This window comes from Panthera uncia, chromosome E1 (assembly GCF_023721935.1).
Source record: "Panthera uncia isolate 11264 chromosome E1, Puncia_PCG_1.0, whole genome shotgun sequence".
Taxonomy (NCBI): Eukaryota; Metazoa; Chordata; class Mammalia; order Carnivora; family Felidae; genus Panthera; species Panthera uncia.
In genome coordinates, this window is record NC_064814.1 from 38,985,985 (window position 1) to 39,004,945 (window position 18,961).

The 18,961-nt window shown below is 41.7% G+C and overlaps 1 protein-coding gene across 1 annotated transcript in view; it reads left to right on the top strand.

The window, feature by feature from the left end:
* Window positions 1-18,961, top strand: part of MYO1D (myosin ID) — a 355,990-nt gene that overhangs the window by 189,846 nt on the left and 147,183 nt on the right. Inside the window, exons 17-19 of the mRNA XM_049636655.1 lie at window positions 4,945-5,168; window positions 10,925-11,069; window positions 11,616-11,720. Coding sequence (XP_049492612.1) covers window positions 4,945-5,168; window positions 10,925-11,069; window positions 11,616-11,720 — 474 coding nt within the window. The remainder of the gene's footprint in view (window positions 1-4,944; window positions 5,169-10,924; window positions 11,070-11,615; window positions 11,721-18,961) is intronic.

Sequence of the window (18,961 nt, forward strand, 5' to 3'; positions counted from 1 at the left end):
ACAGGGGGTAAAGGTACACAGGAGAGGAATTGGATTCTCTCAGTAGCAAGGATGTATCCACTGTTCTCTGATGGTCTCTCTTTGTACCTGGGCTATTCCGAGTCAGCCTCTCTGTTTGCCTCTGTCCTTTTTCCTACCTAAGAAATGACTTGCTGGCCCTCTCCCCTGTCAGCCTGCCTTCTGCTTTATATCTTCGGATTAACTTTCCCTTCCAGATCCCACTGTGTCTCCTTCAGCTTTCAGCTTCCACTCTTGCATCATATCCTAAAACACATAGTATCTAGTTAGTTCCTCTTTAATGTTAATACCGTTTTAACAAGGGCCCCTTTGGCTCCCTTGTTTTTTCGTTGAACCTCTCTAGACATATGCAAATAAATATTAAACATTTGCTTATTGAATGTAACATTTAATTCTCTGCTTTCTGACATTCCATCATGAGGCAAAGTCCTCTACAGTCACAAGCTTTATATGACTCTCGAAAAACCCAACAGCTTAAGCTGCTTTAAACAAAGAGGGAAGTGGGAAAATCAACAACATCCCTCCCCTGCAGAGACTAACAAACTCTTATGGGAGTATATCTGTTTAAACCAAATATGCTTAGATTACAAGGAAAAATACATGAATAATTTTTTTCATGTAGTCCTTTTCCTCTGTAGTTTTTCAATGCTACTTTTTCTCTGAGTAAAAGAACTAAAGTCTAAGGGACTTCTGATAAAGTTGGCACTATACCCGCAGGCTCACAAAAATTTCTTTCCCCAAAATTTGCTGAAATTAACAAAAATGTAAAACTTCCAAAGAACATGCTGTGAACCCCAAAACCAAGAAAAGATCCCAACTTCATACCATTAGCTGAAAAATGCCACCCAGAAAAAGAAAAGTGGGACCAAACTGAACAAAGGTACTAAAAAGATCAATACATTCTTCAAAGAGAAGAGTGGAACATGGAAAAGTACAAGGAGGGAATTCTGAAAAGTCTCATTGCTTTTGCTGGTGTTGGCATTGAGTATAGGTGTGCCAGAGGGAAGGCTTGGAATAATCCACACGCCGTCTAGGGATCCCTTCTTCCATCAAGAAGACATTCTCCCTCAGGCAAGAAGAGTCCAGAAGGTTTACCATCCTTCCTTGCCTCTGATATATCAATAAGTGGCCAAGGAATAGGGGAAGCGCCTATTAGAAATAATATTAGGGCTGAATCAAGAGAAAGCTCCACAAGACATGGAAAAAAAGAATAGCTGTCCTCAATCAAGCTACGAGATTACAAGACACCCCAGACTCGGTGAAGCAAACTTCTGGTGCATTTCTTTTCTTTTTCTTTTTTTTTTCTTTTTTTCTTTTTAATGTTTGTTTTGAGAGAAAGAGCCAGAGTGTGAGCAGGGGAGCGGCAGAGAGAAAGGGAGACACAAAATCGGAAGCAGGCTCCAGGCTCTGAGCTGTCAGCACAGAGCCCGACGCGGAGCTCGAACCCACGAGTGAAATCATGACCTGAGCCGAAGTCGGACGCTCAACCGACTGTGCCACCCAGACGCCCCTGGTACATTTCTTTACTCTTAAGGAAGGAGCTCTATGGCAGCTACCTCAAGCCCCAGCTCTCTTTTCCTTCCTCTTGGGCAACCGGGAGACTAGATAAAGCATATAAATAATGGACATCTGGTCCACATTACAGGTGGAAGAATGAAACAATACCCAATCCAACACTATTTGGGGGCAGTTAGTAGGCTGAGAAAGAATGGCTCACATTCATTAGAGTTTCCAGGACGCACGGACACGCGACTGAGGCAAAAAGTCTTCACATACAAAAAAGTAACACAGCCCGCTGATGACAAAGAATAGTCATAACTACCCGTGCTTATTGAGTACTGGCTATCTACCAGGCATTGTTTTTTAAGGGTTTTATGTGTATTAACGCCTTCAATCTTCACAATACGGGTACAAGCTAAGCACCATTGTCATCTCTGTTTCACAGGTAAGAAAACTAAGTCACAGAGAAGTTAAGCCGGCCCAAGTGTACCCAGGGTTTGAACACAGGCATTCTGTGTCCAGAGCCTGTTCTCAGCCCCTCTGCTCTTGCCCTCCAAGACACAGCATTTTAGACAACTGCTTTACTCTCAAGGAAATCAAAGAGAACAGAAATTTACAGGACATGCACCCTTTCTTGGAAGCTATTGGAGGGAGGAAAACCAAGAAAAAGGAAGACAAAACCTCGGGGATCCAATATGGGAAGAGTAGTTTAAAAAGTTTCTGGGATAGGAACTGTGCCCTAGGCCAAAGGGGCATAAAGGATACAGGGAATATCAAAGAAAAAGACAGGTGATGTACTCGACAATCAGAAAAGTCATCACTGATCATTTGATGGATCTGTTAGAGCACTGTCAAAAATTAGCAGTAGGTATATAGAAAGTAAAGCAGGTTTTTAAAATGAGTCGGTTATTAACTATAAGCAAGCACGGATTTACATGACAAAGTAAAGCGCAGAGATAGAGTGAATCTATATGTAACATATTTAGTGTATATTTTATGTAAATCATTTGTGCATTATATAATAGTATAACGTGTAATGTAAATACTATCGACTTAAATGTTTGATGTGATTATTATTGGGATGATAAAGGAGAGTTAAGAGGGAGGTGAGAGAGCCAAATCACCAATGTCTATAATCTGGATAATGTCCAAAGGGATCAACCAAGAAATAACAGTATATGTAAATTATTTGTTACTACTGAAAGCAGTAGTTAGAACAGTTGTGTGGACTGAGACTGTGAGGTGGGGCAGTGGGATCAGGTGGGCGAAAGGAAAAGCTGCTGTCTTTTTAAATCAGCATTTGATTTGTAAAATACCATCTGACTTTTTTAACTAGGCAAAACCCAAAGAAGCCAAAAACAAAGATGAAATGTTGTTAAACGTTAAAACCTCCCCCTGAAGAAGCACTTACTTATAAAATGCTTTTCCCCCCACAAATTACTAAAGAATTAAACCAAAAACATTTTAATGAGAAACTCTGTGAACCCTCCTTAAAAATTAAAAATTGATTTCCTATACAGGTATGGCTCCAGGGAGTCTTAATTGCCTTTCTGTTAAAGAGAAAAGCAACCAACAATATGAAACTTTGAAAAGTGTGTTTTGTTTAAGAAATTGAATCACAGACTTCCACCCTGTAATTGTATTCTTTTGGTTTTTCAAGATGCTAAAGAAGGGACCTTTATTTTAGCACTAGGGTGGAGGCGTAACAAAGCCATCTGCATGATGGATTTGGCGACGGGGAAGAGAGCCATTTTGGCTAAAAAGGGTTGCTGTACTGACGCCACGTGCAGAAACAAGTTTTCCCTGCCTCATGGTCTTTATATATTCTGTTTATACGTGAGCTCTAGGTTCCCATCGCAAACTGCTCATGTGTCGTGTTTCCCTTACATAGCATGGCTTTTCTTGACTCGTTGGTTCCTCTTCGGGGTCCCTTGGTGACCTCACATGTCACTTGCAAAAAAAAAAATCTATCCGTATCATGCAGCAGGCTGAAAAAAGGAGAACATCGCAAACACTTATGATATGCCAGTTTAGGAGTCGGCATGAAGAAATCCTAAAATGACTGTAATAAAGGAGGCATTACACAAGGTTTTCTGAGAAATTGGTGGGCACAGGTGGGGATTTAAGAGGAAATGAAAGAAACCTGAGGGAGTCTGGGAGCCCATACTGCGGGCTTTGAACTAGAGGTTGAAAATCTTGGTCCTGGGAGGCTGGAGACGGGGTGGGGTGGGGGTGGGGGGTCAATACCAACAGCCCAGGAACTGGAACGGCTAATTAATTAGCAACAGTAACTATCAACCAGAACGTGATGGCAGTGTGTACGAGCAGTTTGTTGAAGAAAGTGATGCATGTAGTTTGGGGTCTTGGAGACTGTAGTAGCAAATAAGAAAGAGAAAGGGGTTTATGCTGGAAGTCTTGTAGAAGGAGTAAGTTTTGGTGGTGGAGGGGAAGAGCCAACAATGAAGTAGAGATTATGCCAAATTCCTTTTTACTTGAGAGAGTGAGAAGTACAGGAATGTGGGCAGAGGATCCTGAAGGAAAAGCATAGGAACCTCTGATTTCACCATGCTTGGGTAAAGCAGGCACAGAGACATTTATATATTGTGTAATTGATTTCTGAGCACAGAAAAGATGTTAAAAGATTCTTGGTCATCTGGTTTACCCTTTCCCTGGGATTACATCTAAATTTACACAGCACCTGGGGAGGGGAGCCGCACAGGCTGTGTAGAAGTCCGTTTGTAAATGCAGCGTGAGGGGACACTAGTGGCCAGTGATGTAGTCTGTGTAAAGCTAGGTTTCATTAGAGAACTGTAGACGTTGATGGCTTTTGGTTCTGACTCATCCTGCTTCCTTTCAGCATCCTTAAAATATTTGTCCAGAGGGGCACCTGGGTGGCTTGGTTGGTTGAGCGTCCGACTTCGGCTCAGGGCATGATCTCACGGTCCGTGAGTTCGAGCCCCGCGTCAGGCTCTGTGCTGACCGCTCAGAGCCTGGAGCCTGTTTCAGATTCTGTGTCTCCCTCTCTCTCTGCCCCTCCCCTGTTCATGCTCTGTCTCTCTCTGTCTCAAAAATAAATAAACGTTAAAAAAATTTTTTTTAAATAAAAAAATATATTTGTCCAGAGACATTTGCATTTTGGCTTTCTTCTCTTCATGACTGTTCAAGCACTCTGCTTCAGAGTCAGCACACAGCCCGGTGGACGTCATGAACAGGTAGACCACTGAAGCCAATGACCAACGTGACTCCTGACGCCATCTGTTGGTGGCAGGCGGAACTGACGTGCTTTGTCCCTGCCTGATTTTGTTGGCAATACGCAAGATCCCACGTTGGTACTTCATAAGTAGAGGAGTGTATACAATTTCAAAGTCATGTACTACTGACTGAGCCAGCCAGCAACACTTTTCTCTTTCTTTCTCCATTGTGAAGGTGTGGCGAGGCACGCTAGCCCGCATGCGGTACAAGAGAACCAAGGCAGCTCTGACGATTATCAGATATTACCGACGTTACAAAGTGAAGTCCTACATTCACGAGGTTGCCAGACGCTTCCACGGCGTCAAGAGCATGAAGGACTACGGGAAGCATGTGAAGTGGCCAACCCCACCTAAAGTTCTTCGCCGTTTCGAGGAGGCCTTACAGGCAATTTTTAATAGGTAAGAGCCTGCTGCTTCAATTTATGGTAACACACTTAATATATAAAGTCACAAATCTGAGACCGTGGTATTGGCCCAGCCATCTGCCTATGTGACTTTTACCTCATGTCTTCAGGTCTGAAGGTTTTGCTTTCAAAGGGCATCTGTTTACCTCTCAAAATAGCGGAACCTGTTTGTATTTTTCCCTGTGTCAGCACACAGCTGACAGCAGTGTGCACAACCCCTGAATCATGCCATAGTTAAGCTGTTACATGCTATCTCTTTTTTTTATGAGCAAGAAATAACTATTTATTAAAATCACCACATAAAACTCAAACCAGAAAGTCTGTTAATCCTTTGCTTCTCTATCCTGGTTATGAAACATACCAAGGAGTTTATGAAACTTACCGATGCCCACATCCTGCCTCCAGAAAGTCATGTTTAACAGAACCAGGGAGGGGGCCCAAACAGAGGTCCTTTTTTTTTTTTCTTTGAGAGAGAGAGGGAAAGAAAGAGGAGTGCAAGTGGGATAGAGAGAAAGAATCTCCAGCAGGGTCCACACCCAGCACAGAGCCTCACGCAGGGCTCGATCCCACGACCCTGGGATCATGACCTTGGTTGAAATCAAGAATCAGACGCTCAACCAACTGAGCCACCCAGGCATGCCAAACAGAGGTTCTTTCTTTTTTTTTTTTCTTTTCTTTTTTTTTTCTTTTTTTTTCTTTTCTTTTTATTTTATTTTATTTTATTTTATTTTATTTTATTTTATTTTTTTAATATATGAAATTTACTGTCAAATTGGTTTCCATACAACACCCAGTGCTCATCCCAAAAGGTGCCCTCCTCAATACCCATCACCCACCCTGCCCTCCCTCCCACCCCCCATCAACCCTCAGTTTGTTCTCAGTTTTTAACAGTAAACAGAGGTTCTTTCTAAAGTTTCCCAGATGACTTTAAAGTACAAGTGGGAACGCAGTTGTTTTAAAGCAACCTTTTTTTTTTTTAACACAGTAAATAAACACCCATGTAAAATCTAGTATCTTTTCAGCTGATCTTCGTTTTTGGCAGGCTGCCCTGAATCCGAGTGTGTGGTTAGTTACTCACAGCTCCCTCCCCTTCACCACGTAGCCTGTTTGTTGCCACTGGGCACCAGGTACATTTAGCTGTGGCTTAGATACAGCCGTCCAGTCACACACACTAAGCTAGCAGTCTCAAATGTGGTCATGTGGCATTGAGGTATTTCCCAAAGAACACGATGAAATAATTGGCCTACTGAATGTAAAAGAACTAATTTCTAATTCTGTGCTAAATCAGATTTCATCTTCTTTTAGAATTAGCTCTGTATAACTGGTGGCAGATATCAAAAAATGTTTAAAAATGCAGAGGAAAAAAATGCTTTAATATGTATCCTATTTGCCTTTTGTAAAAAGAAAAAGAAAAGAAAAAGAAAGAGGAATGATATCTCATAAAAAGGAAAAAAATCAAACAGTAATTACTGAAAGCAAAATTACCTCTGTTCTCAGATCTAATACGATCAATGTTCACTGTAAACCTTGGCAGGCTTTTTAATGCACAAGTAAGTGTTTTTCATGAATGGTATCTGTAACCTGCACTTTTGACATAATTTAAAAAGTAGCTAAGCTGTACGTGAATACATGCTCACTATGGTTTTTTTTAAGTGAAATAATACGGAAATATATAGGATATCAAGTTGCAATTCTCCATACCTCCTCTCCTCTCCTCCCCTCCATCGTATTTCCTTCCCCTGAGATAATCACTCATTAACAGTTAGTTTGCACCCTTATATATGTCTGTGTCTGTGCGTTTACAAACACATGCCCCCATGTAAGGGACAGCATGGTATAATGGTTAAGAACACAAACCCTGAAGCCTGGGTCCATGTTCAGTCTCTGTTGCTGCCTGGTTGTATAACCTTGGGCAAACTAGATAATCTCTCTGTGCCTCAGTTTCCATACCGTATTATGGTAAAAGTAGCATAATAGTAGTACCTGCTTGTAAGGTTGTTGAAAAGATTATGAGTAAATAGAGCTATGAAGCATTTCAGATAGTAACTGACACATAATAAACACTGTAGAAATGTTTGTTCATACTAAGAGTGTGTATGCATATCACATATCATTTGAGACTTTTTTCCTCTCTTTTTTTACACAAATAAGGTTATATGACTACTTAAAATTTTTGGAGGGGCACCTGGGTGGCTCAGTCGGTTAAGTGTCTGACTCTTGATTTCAGCTCAGGTCATGATGTCAAGGTTCAGTGCATGAGATCGAGCCCTACATTGGGCCCTATGCTGGCAGCATAGAACCTGTTCGGGAATCACTGTCTTTCCCTCTCTCTCTTTCTCTCTAAATAAATCAATAAACTGAAAAAAAAAATTGGGGTGTGGGGGGGGAGACCTGTCCACGACAAGAAAGATCTATGTAGTATTTTTAATTGCCACCAAGAATTATTGATTTGACTGTGTTGCACTGTGACCTGTACAGTCTTCTTTTTAGATTCTGATGGTTTTGTATATGGCCTATAATTGATTAATTATTGCAAAATTCAGTTTATTCGTTTAGCAGATACTTACTCCAGGCCAACTGTGTCATGGTCACTGGCCTAGGTTCCAGGGATATGGTGACAAAAAATAAAGATATAAGAGATAGTCCCAGCCTTCTTGGGGCTTAGGTTAATGAGTACTTTGACAATAACGCATCTGCTGTGTCTGCTAACCTTGTGCACACACAGACACACGCGCGTGTGCACACACACTAAATGAATCCTGCCAGTTGTGTTAATCTCGTCCAAAGGCAGACTTTTTCTGTTAAGGGCCAGATAATAAATATTTTAGGCTTTATGGGCTACATATGGTCTCTGTCACATATTTTCCTTTGTTTTGCTCTGGTTTTGTCAAACATGTAAAAACTATTCTTAGCTCACGAGCAGCACAAAACCAGGCCATAGGCTGAATTTGGCACAGACTGTGGTTTACCAACCCCTGATGTAGTCACTGTATCCTACTTAATTTATTCTTAACTTTTTTGATCTGTGGACTACTGAGAAATTAAAGGATTCCACTCTGACCATGGGTTTTTGTTTGTTTTGTTTGTTTTCTAAAATCGCAGCCTGTCTAATCATAGTTAAGCTCGCTCCTGTTCCTCACAGTAATTCTTTTCCATTCTGGAAAGACTAGGAGCCTTCCTCATGCTCAGCTTTGTCCCCCTTACCATGTTGTCGAGACTGGCAATTTTTATGGCCTCCATAAACATGTTGTTGGGGGCTACATAGGTTTATAGATGACAGTTTACTTATCAGATGCCCAGCATGCCTCTGGAGTCAGTCATGTATAGGCCTTGTCCTGGGCCACTGTGGGTAGTGAAGAAGGGACAGACGGACTGGGCACTGAGGCCGAAAACAGACCAGCAGATAGAGCAAAGACGTCCCCCCACTGAGAATAAAATTTGGAACCTGAGGGCTAATTGGGGCAGTTGCTCAGCAAGCCGCTTAGTGTTATAGGATGTGCCCGTCACCAGTTGACCTTGACTATGACCACCAACTGCTCCCAGCCTGTCATTCTGCCAGCCTTTTGTGGAATGACTTTAGGACAGTCTGTCCCATTGGAGTGTCAGTTGGCCCCAGAGAGCAGAGAAGAGGATTTCACTCTTAGGCTGAGCCTTTACTTCTTCCATGGCTGTTGTTTTTGTATCCTGCTACCTTTGACGCTGTCTGCTGCAGCAGATGGCCCCATCTCACCACGGGCAGCCATTCTTTGTGCGGAGAACTGGCACATCTCCCACAGTGAGATCCTTCACTGCCTGTCCTGGCCACCAGCCCTGGCTACTTCAGGCCCAAGGACTGTCCGTGCCATTTCTGCTGAAGGGGTTCCTCTCCTCCCACCAAGTGGACCGCACAGTTCAGCACTGAGCCACCTCACCAGCAGCTCGAGCCCGTCTGCCTCGAATCTCTAAGAAATGCTTCATGTCTTTCAGTTCATTGATATCGTTCTCGTTTGCTGGTGCTGCTACAGAGTTTTTCCTCGTTTTTATATTTATTTGGTTATTTCAGTAGGAATTTAAGAGAGAAAAACAAACCTTTAGGCTCAAGTCACCCTCTTGAAAATGGAATACATCTTGGGCAAGTCTTAGATGGAAGCAGTCTAATATTTCGTGTACCTACTTAGGGGAGAGAGCACCGCCTCTCCATGTTAGGTGCGTCTCATCATCATGTCCTGAGGAAGCACAGCCAGAGAACCACCAGCCCGATTACTCCATCTGATAGAAAGAAGTTCTGGGGGCACCTGGGTGGCTCAGTTGGTTAAGTGTCTGACTCTTGATTTTGACTCAGGTCATGATTTCATGGTGCGTGAGATCGAGCCCCATGTCAGGCTCCGTGCTGAGCATGAAGCCTGCTTAAGATTCTTTCTCCCTCTACCCCTGCTCTCTTTCAAGGAGCAGGAGAAGGAGGAGGATGAGATGGAGTTGGACATGTTGTTATTCTGGGTTTGCTTCCATTCCCCTGCTTTAAGACGGCATAAGTGCATGTAGGGCTCAGATGGCTCTGATAGAATAAAACCTTTGTGCTTGTTTTTCTCAATCAGGAATAGATTAACTTATGTTTTTAGTTACTTGGGCCAACAATCTCAGAGTCGTCTTTAAATTCTCCCTTATTCTCTTGCTCCCACATCTAATACATCGGCATCTCTCTTGGCATGTCCTTCAAAACACATCTTGGCCCAACACCTGTCTCTGCCTCTACCATTCCCTCTGCAATCCCAGCCATTGATCTCTCCCATGTGCATTACACAAAGAGCCTCCTACCCACTCCAGCCTTCTTTCACACAGCAGTTGGGATGATCCTGTAAAGCAGGAGTCAGGTCATGTCCCTTCCTTGTTCAGAACCTTCCAGTGGCTTCTAGTCTCATTCAGAGTAAAGGCCAGAGTCCTCACAATGGCCTCCGTGGCTGTGTGGATCTGTCCCTGGGCTCCTCTCTGGCCTCCCCACCTGCTCCCCTCCCCCACACCCTTCCTGCTGCAGCTTCACAGGGCTCCTCACTGGTCCCCCAACCCACTCAGCAGGTACACACTTTAGAACCCTTGCACTACTGTGCTCTTCCTGGAGAAGACGCTCTTGTTCAAATATCCACGTACCCCCCCTCACTTCCTGAATGTCTCTGCTTACAGATCCTGATCAGTGGTGCCCCCCCCAGACCTCCCTATATCAATAACACCCCAAACCCGTTCCTGCTCTCCACTGCACCCCTGTCCTTCCTTCCTTGCCTGAGTTTCTCCATAGCACTTAGCATGTCACTCATGCTTGTTGGTTTCTTTGCTGTCTGTCCCTGCTTCTAGAATGTAAGCACCTAGCAGAAAGGACCTTTATCCGACTGTTCACTGCTGGGCCTCCACCGCCCAGCATCAGGAGTTTAGTAAGTGCCTAGGAAGCATTTATTGATTGAATGAGTGATGAATCCAAACTCTGTGTGCTCTAACTATAACTGTTAGGAGAACCCACGTATCATGAAGTTCTAGTTGCTTTCAAAACACACAAATGACAAAGAAAGTTATGCAAATCTTTGTCTAACAAGCTCTGTGTATATTTTGGAGACCTTTGATTTTTGTTTGTTTGTTTGTTGGTGGTGTTGGTGTTGGCGTTGTTGTATTGAGTAGCATGCAAGTACTTTGGTTTAAATTCTGCTGAATGGCAGCTCAGTTATTTTGGGGAATGAATGGGATTGGGTTTGTAAATCCTAATATATTTCGTTTATTGACTTACAGATGGAGAGCATCCCAGCTCATCAAGAGCATGCCCGCCTCTGACCTGCCCCAAGTCAGGGCAAAGGTTGCAGCCATGGAAATGTTGAAAGGTCAAAGGGCCGACCTGGGGCTGCAAAGAGCCTGGGAGGGCAACTATCTTGCTTCGGTACGTCCAGGAGAACAAAGTACAATCGACTCCTGCTCCCTTTACAGGAAGGATTTACAGAAAGGGAAGAATTTTTCTGCAAGAATTTGTGGAAAGAACAAGACACCTACAGAAGCTAAACTTCTATAAGCAATAAGATACTAAACAAAAAGATTTTGTTGCTTCTAACTGCGCAATATTTGATGTTTCCCCTGCTTTAAGAAAGGTCGTCTGTGTCTCTGTGCCATATGTATTAGGTACACTCCACAACCTAATTTTTACACATTTAAACATTCCCTTGCATAAGTCAGCAGCTATTTTTAATTACCACCTTTATATTAATTATTCCCAAAGCAACATTTCATTCTCCCTCCCATCCCTTATTTTAAAAATTTTATAGGCCCTCCGGTATTATTGTAACACCCCTTTAGCTGCTCACCATCTGGGATGGGAGATAAAAGTGTGTGTGTGAAACTGAGCATGGTTACAAAGCAGGCAACCGAAAGATTCCCTTTTCATCTAAAATGCTAAGCAGACTCATTTTGTCATGTTTCCTTTTTCTTTCAGAAGCCAGATACACCTCAGACCTCAGGCACTTTTGTCCCCGTCGCAAATGAACTGAAACGGAAGGACAAATACATGAACATCCTCTTTTCCTGTCATGTCCGTAAGGTGAGGCGGGCTTGAAACAGACCTCCACGGGAAGAAAAGATGCATTCAGATGAACTTAACCTAGCCGTGACTGCAGGAAGACATCACACAAGGTCCATCCCTAGCTACACCACCAGTGAGCTCTGCCTGCCTGTGGGGAGGCATGGGTGTAATGGCTGACGTGACTTCGGCTTCAGGGATAGGTTCTGAAGCCTTTGTAAGGGAAGTGGAGATTTTTGGTAACTGTTTCTAGGGAGGAACCTCCCCGAGATCAGGGATTTGTATTTTACTGCATGTGAGTCTTTCCTAGCACGTGCCGGTCTACCTTGCATTTCATGGGCATTTAGTACCTTTTTTTTTAATAATTATTTTTAATATTTTATTGATTTTTGAGAGAGAGAATGAGAGAGTGAGCACAAGTTGGGGAAGGGCAGAGGGAGGAGGTCAGAGGATCCAAAGCAGGCTCCGGGCTGACAGCAGAGAGCCCAACACGGGGCTCAAACTCACGAATCACGAGATCATGACCTGAGCTGAAGTCGGATGCCCAACCGACTGAGCCACCCGGCACCCCAGATGGTCATTTAGTATTTTTTTTTATACATGTTTTATTACTACTTTAAAGGAGGGGAGGGAGGAAGGACATAGTTTAGAAAAAGGAGAAGGACAGAGAATTTGGGAGGTGGGGGAAGGGGGAAGTTATGAACTATGAATATAGTTGCTTATCTGAGGCAACACATGGGTGTGGACTGTTATTTACCTGCAGATGATGGCCTTGGGGCAGACAGAAGTGTGGAAGTTGGAGAGTGGAAGGCAGGGGACATAGTTGGTTTTTTAAAATTGTAGAATGCTTGTTTTCAAAACATACAGAGGACATTGCAATAATTAATAAAAGCATTGTGCAAAATTAAGCAAATAAACTTCAAAATATTAATGAAATGGGTGAATTTAAGAAAAATATTTCCTAGCTTGACCCCAGAAGAAATATTGACATAAATATGCCAATATATTCCCAAAGGAGGAAAGAATTATCTCATAACAAAAGCCCAGGTTTGGGTGATTTTACAGTTGTTTTCTTTCAAATCTTGAAACAATACACAATTGCAATGTTATTCAGGTCAAAATAATGAAATATCTTTCCATTGTAAGTTTGGCAAACTTTTAAGATGTTGATAGCAACCAGTGTTTGCAAGAATTTAGAGGAAACACTGTTGGTAGGAGGCCTTTTGAGTGAATAGTTTGGCAATAGCTATCAAAAATTTAAATGCTCAGACCACTTAATCTACGAATTCCACAACTCAAGATTTATTGTACAATATATTCACACGTATATCCAAAAATAGAGTTTTATATGTTGTAACAGCCAAAAAACTGGGAAAAAATTACATAAATATATGATTAGACAAACAAATAATTGTGTATGTGCACCGTAGAATACAGTGTAGCTATAAGATGAACAAAAGAAGGATAAATGTTAAAGAAACTTGAAACCATGGTTTTCCAGTCACTCACATCAAGCAAGGGAAGACGGCGATTCCTAAGATACAAGAAGTAAATGAGCGAGCCCTGCAGTTAGCTGGTTTACTTCCTTGAGAGACTTTCTAGTCTGTGGATGAGTGGGGAAGCCAAGGCAGAGCTCAGTAGACTCCGCTAGTGAAACAAGAGAGCTGAGCTGGGAGACATCACACAGCTGGAGTTTGCAGAGCAGAGAGCCAGAGAACAGCATGCTGCATAGGGGGACCTCCAAATAGCCTCAGAGCGTCCACAGCAGGTGTTCATCTGGGCGCTGCTCAGCATGTGCATGTGAAGCAACTACCCAAGGTCAGAGAAACAACCACCCCAAAGGGTAAGAAGCAACAATGGCCAGCACTCACCAAGGGTTGCAAATAGTACCTGCTCCCACCAACCTTTGGAAAAACCTCATGATTCATTGGATACCAGGGAGAGTACAGACAGAAATCTTGGCATTGCTCTTAGGGAGTAATTAGCCCTTGACTAAATGCTGCCCTAATCCCAGCCAGCAAATCTTGAAAACGTGACCCAAAAGAACCATACAGTTTCCAAGAAACCTGTGCCCCAGAACAAAGCTCAAAAATATTTATGGGAATGCAAACTCTCTAGCACCCAAAAGATAAAATTCAGAATTCGTGCCATTGGATCCAAAATTACCATGCTTACAAAACAGCAGGAAACTACAACCTATAATGAGAAGAAAAGTCAGTCATTCGAACTGATCCAGGACTGACATAGATTATAGAATTAAAAGACAAGGTCAGGGGCACCTGGGTGGCTCAGTCAGTTGGGCATCCGACTTTGGCTCAGGTTGTGATCTCATGGCTCGTGAGTTCGATCCCCATGTCGGGCTCTATGCTAACAGATCAGAGCTTGGAGCCTGCTTCGGATTCTGTGTCTCCCTCTCTCTCTGTTCCTCCCCTGCTCACGTTCTGTCTCTTTCTCAAAAATAAATGAACATTAAAACAAAAAAACAAAAGACAAAGTCATTAAAATAATTGTTATGCATATGTTACGGATAGGGATAAAAAACAGCCTCTAAGGTCTTTTTTTTTTTTTTAATTCACTTGATGAGATTAACAGCAGTGTAGATATTGCAGAAGAAAGATTTGTAAACTTGAAGATACAGCAATAAAAGTACCTGAAATGAGACACAATGAGAAAAGGGGGGGAAAAGATGCCACCACCTTAAAAAAGAGCAAAAAATTAGGACCCTGCAAGACAATGTCAAGTGGCCCAATACACGTGCTTGTGGAGTCCCTGTAGGAGAAAAGAGAAGGGGGAAATTTAAAATATTTGAAAAAATAATGGCTGAAATTTTTTCAAATTTGATGAAAACTGCAAACTCTTAGACTCAAGAAACTCAACAAACCCCAAACACAAAGCAACATGAAGAAGGCTGTACCAAGGCACAACATGATCAAATTGCTTAAAAGCAGTGATAAAGGAAAAAAAGAGGGGCACCTGGGTGGCTCAGTCGGTTGAATGTCCAACTCTTGATTTCGGCTTAGGTCATGATCTCACAGTTTTTGGGATCGAGCCCCACATCGGGCTCTGTGCTGACAGTGTGGAGCCTGCTTGGGGTTCTCTCCCTCCCTCTCTCTCTGCCCCTCCCCTGCTTGCTCATGCTCTCTCTCACAAAATAAATAAGCATTTTAAAAAGAAAAAAGATGGAGGAGAAAGATGAGGATGCATCAGATTCCTTGTCAGAAAACAATGCAAGTGAGAAGATAGTTGGATGTGAGAGCTTCTTGTACTGAAAGAAGACAAAGGCTGTCAACCTAGAAGTCACCACCCACCGAATACATCTTTTAAAAACCAAAGTGACACGGGGGCGTCTGGTGGCTAAGTCTGTTAAGCATCCGACTTCAGCTCAGGTCACAATCTTACCTTTTGTGAGTTTGAACCCTGGGTCGGGATCTTGCTGTCATCATGGAACTTGCTTTGGATACTCTGTCCCCCTCTCTCTAAGCCCCTCCCCTGCTCATTCTCACTCTGTCTCTCTCTCTCTCTCTCCCTCAAAATAAATAAACTTTAAAAAATTTTAAATAAATAAACCAAAGTGAAGTAAAGACTTCTTCAGACTTATCCAAAAATATGCATTACAGGAAATGTTAGAGAATGTCCTTCAGAGAGAAGGAAAGTGATTCCAGACGGTAATATGGGGCATACACCAAGGAATGAAGAGTAAGGGGAATGGTGGCCACATGTGTAAATAATATTTTTCTTATTATTTAAATTTTGGGGGGCACCTGGGTGACTTAGTTAGTTGAACGTCTGACTTCAGTTAGGTTGTGATCTCACAGTTCATGAGTCTGAGCCCCACATCGGGCTCTCTGCTGTCAGCACAGAGCCCACTTTGGATCCTCTGTCCCCCTCTCTCTCTGCCCCTACCCCGCTTTTTCTCTCTCTCTCTTTCTCTCAAAATAAATAAATAAACTTTCAATCAATCAATCAATCGATCCCTGAAAAGACAATTGCATACCAATGCTCATAGCATTCTTCACAGTAGTTAAGGTAGAAACAACCCAAATGTCCATGGACAGATGAATAAAGAATACACGTATCCACACGATGGAATACTGTTCAGCCATAAAAAGGAATGAAATACATGCTACAGGGTGGATGACCTTGAAGATATTATCTGAGTGAATAAGACACAAAAAGACAAATACTGTATTACACTTCTGTGAAGTAATAGATTAGTTGCATTAATAGAGAAAGAAAGTAGAATAGTGGTGACCCCGGGCTGGGGTATTCAAATATTCTGAGGAAGAAGAGATCACCTCAATATGATACAGACTTTTTAACAAAATAGATAGTAACTTTTTTAAAACTCCGAATGAAATAAACATCACCAAGGAAAGCTTGTTGACAGTATGTTGGAGTCTAATTCTGAACTCATAGATCTAGAAACTCTTTTAGAAGTAAACCTGGAGTTGATCAGACAATCAAGAAATGGCTTTTGCTGACCAGAATCAGACACAAAACCATATATAAGCCACAATGTCGATTGGTGAATTTCACAACAGAATGTATCATTTTATTGAATTCTCATATCTACTATCTAGGGTACTCCCTTTCTAGTATCAAGCTATATGAGAAATTAGTAATCAGAACAGTTGACCAAAGAGCATTGAATGGTTGTAAGAATTATGTTATCTACTATGGAAAAACCTGATGTCTGATTCTGTCGTTCCAGTGATGACAGTTTGATGTCTGACAGCATGTCTCTACCTGGACCCCGCTGGATAAAAGCTGAAAAATTCTTATTCATGCTCCTGTGTTTCTAAATTCAGTGGAAAATAATATTTCTTCACACTATGCCTTAAATAATTTTAATTTTTTTTTTATTTGAGTATAGTTGACATGCAGTGTTACATCAATTTCAGGTACAACATAGTGATTCAACAACTGTCTACATTGTGCTATGCTCACCACAAGTGTAGCTATCATAGGTCACCAAACCATACTATTACAATATCATTGACTGTATTATCTATGCTGTCCCTTGTATTTCCATGACTTTTTCATTCCATAACTGGAAGCCTGTTTCTCCTACACCCCTTTATGCAAATGCCCATCCCTCTCAACCCCCCTACCCTCTGGCCACCATCAGTTCGAGTTTGTTCTGTGTATTTATAGGTCTGACTCTGCTTTTTGTTTATTCGGTTTTTTTGTTTTTTTTTTTAATATTTTTAATGTTTATTTTTGAGAGAGAATGATAGAGTGTGAGCAGAGGAGGGGCAGAGAGAGAGAGGGATACACAGAATCCAAAGCAGGCTCTAGGCTCTGAGCTGTCAGCACAGAGCCCAACGTGAGGCTCAAACCCACAAACAGTAAGATCATGACCTGAGCCAAAGTCGAAAGCTTAACCAACTGAGCCACCCAGGCGCACCATTTGTTTTCTTTATTAGGTTCCACATATGAGTGAAATCATATGGTATTTGTCTTTGTCTGTCTGACTTATTTCACTTCACATAATACTCTCTAGGTTCATCCGTGTTGTTGCAAATGGCAAGGTTTCATTTGTTTTTATGGCTGTGTGATATTCTATGATAGATATCTCATATCTTCCTTATTTGTGTAATACTGCAGTAAACATAGGGGTGCAAATATCATTTTGATTAGTGTTCTCATTTTCTTTGGGTGAATAACCAGTAGCAGAATTATTGGATCATATGGTATTTCTATTTTTAATTTTGTGAGGAATCTCCACAGTTTTCCACAGTGGCTGTACCAATTTACATTCCTACCAGCAATGCATGAGGGTTCCTTTTTCTCCAGATCCTCACCAACACTTGTTATTTTTTGTCTTTGATTCTGACCATTCTGACAGGTGTAAGGTAATATCTCATTGTGGTTTTTATTTGTATTTCCCTGACGACGAGTGATGTTGAGCATTTTTCACTTGCCTGTTGACCATCTGCGTACATTTGGGAAAATGTTTGGGTCCTCTGTCCATTTTTTAATCGTATTGTTTGCTTTTCTGGTGTTGAGTTTAGATAATGCCTTTTTTAGAAACTTATCAATCCCAAGGACATGCCAAGGTAAACTTGGTATGATTTCAGTAAAGCCCTTTCCTTTCTGCTTTGAGTCTTTCTGAAACGACCACTTTCCATTAACTACAGTTATAAAATGTCCTTAAAGGTGGGAGATGTCTGCAAATAGCTGCCTTCACCAATAATGTGTTTTCTGTTGGTCTAACTCTCCAGGGGAACTTTATCTCTGGCCCCCTGTGGTGGTGACTAAAACTATAAATAGATTCTTTGGTTGAGGATTGCAGCATGGGGAATAGAAAGAAATAAGATGAGATCTCATCCAGTAGTGAGTCTGTGAGCCAATTTTTCTATTACTTTATGAATTTAAGAGAAAGAAAAACAGTGTTCCTATGCCATAATTATTTTAATTAACTTTGAATTTATAAATTAATATATACATGTTAAAATTTTCTCTCTGCCGCTTAGATTCTGCTGAGTTACGCAACATAAAGCTCTTTCCTTGATACATGATGTCCTTGCCACTCACTTGCTCTGTTTTAAGGATGATTTGAGTTGTTAAAACCCAAGGTAGAGATTTATGACCTGTTCTCCTTAGAAATTACATTTTTATGTAAAAAGGACTGTAATATTTCTAAACAGCACTTCAATAACATTTCTGCTTTGAGGTTTTTGTCTTCTGGTTTCCAGGTTAACTCATGGACCCATCACAGAAGGAAAGTCCTCTCCACTTGACCAGTGTGCTCTATTGTTGTTGACTCTTGTGTGAACTCATGAAATTATGCAACAAGCTTTTCTTTTTCTCATGTTCTTGTGCAACGCACATGTATTTCCTCATAAGATTTTGCCCAAGAGGAGGGACTGCTTTTACTTATTATTCAGGATCCACTGTAGATGCTCTGTAGTCTCCATACTCTAAGATGGATACAAATGATGAGTGGATTAGTGTTCTCCAACATGAGTTTCACAGGCCAGTGTTCTGTTGAATGTATATTAATTTGTCTTTAAAAAGGATTCCTTGTATTATAATTGGGAAATGCTGGGTTCAGCAGTTAAATATACTCTTGAAGGGCAGAATTCTCAGAACCTTTAATATATTCATGGGTTACGAGTATCCCTGGGGAGGTCATGGTTTGCAGCGTTCCTCAAACCTACCTGACTTGGAACCCCTTCTTTCACGAAGCCTCATCTGAGGCTGGTGTTGTGTAGAACCACTTAGAAAAAATGCTGACACAGAAGCTCCACAGTCACCTT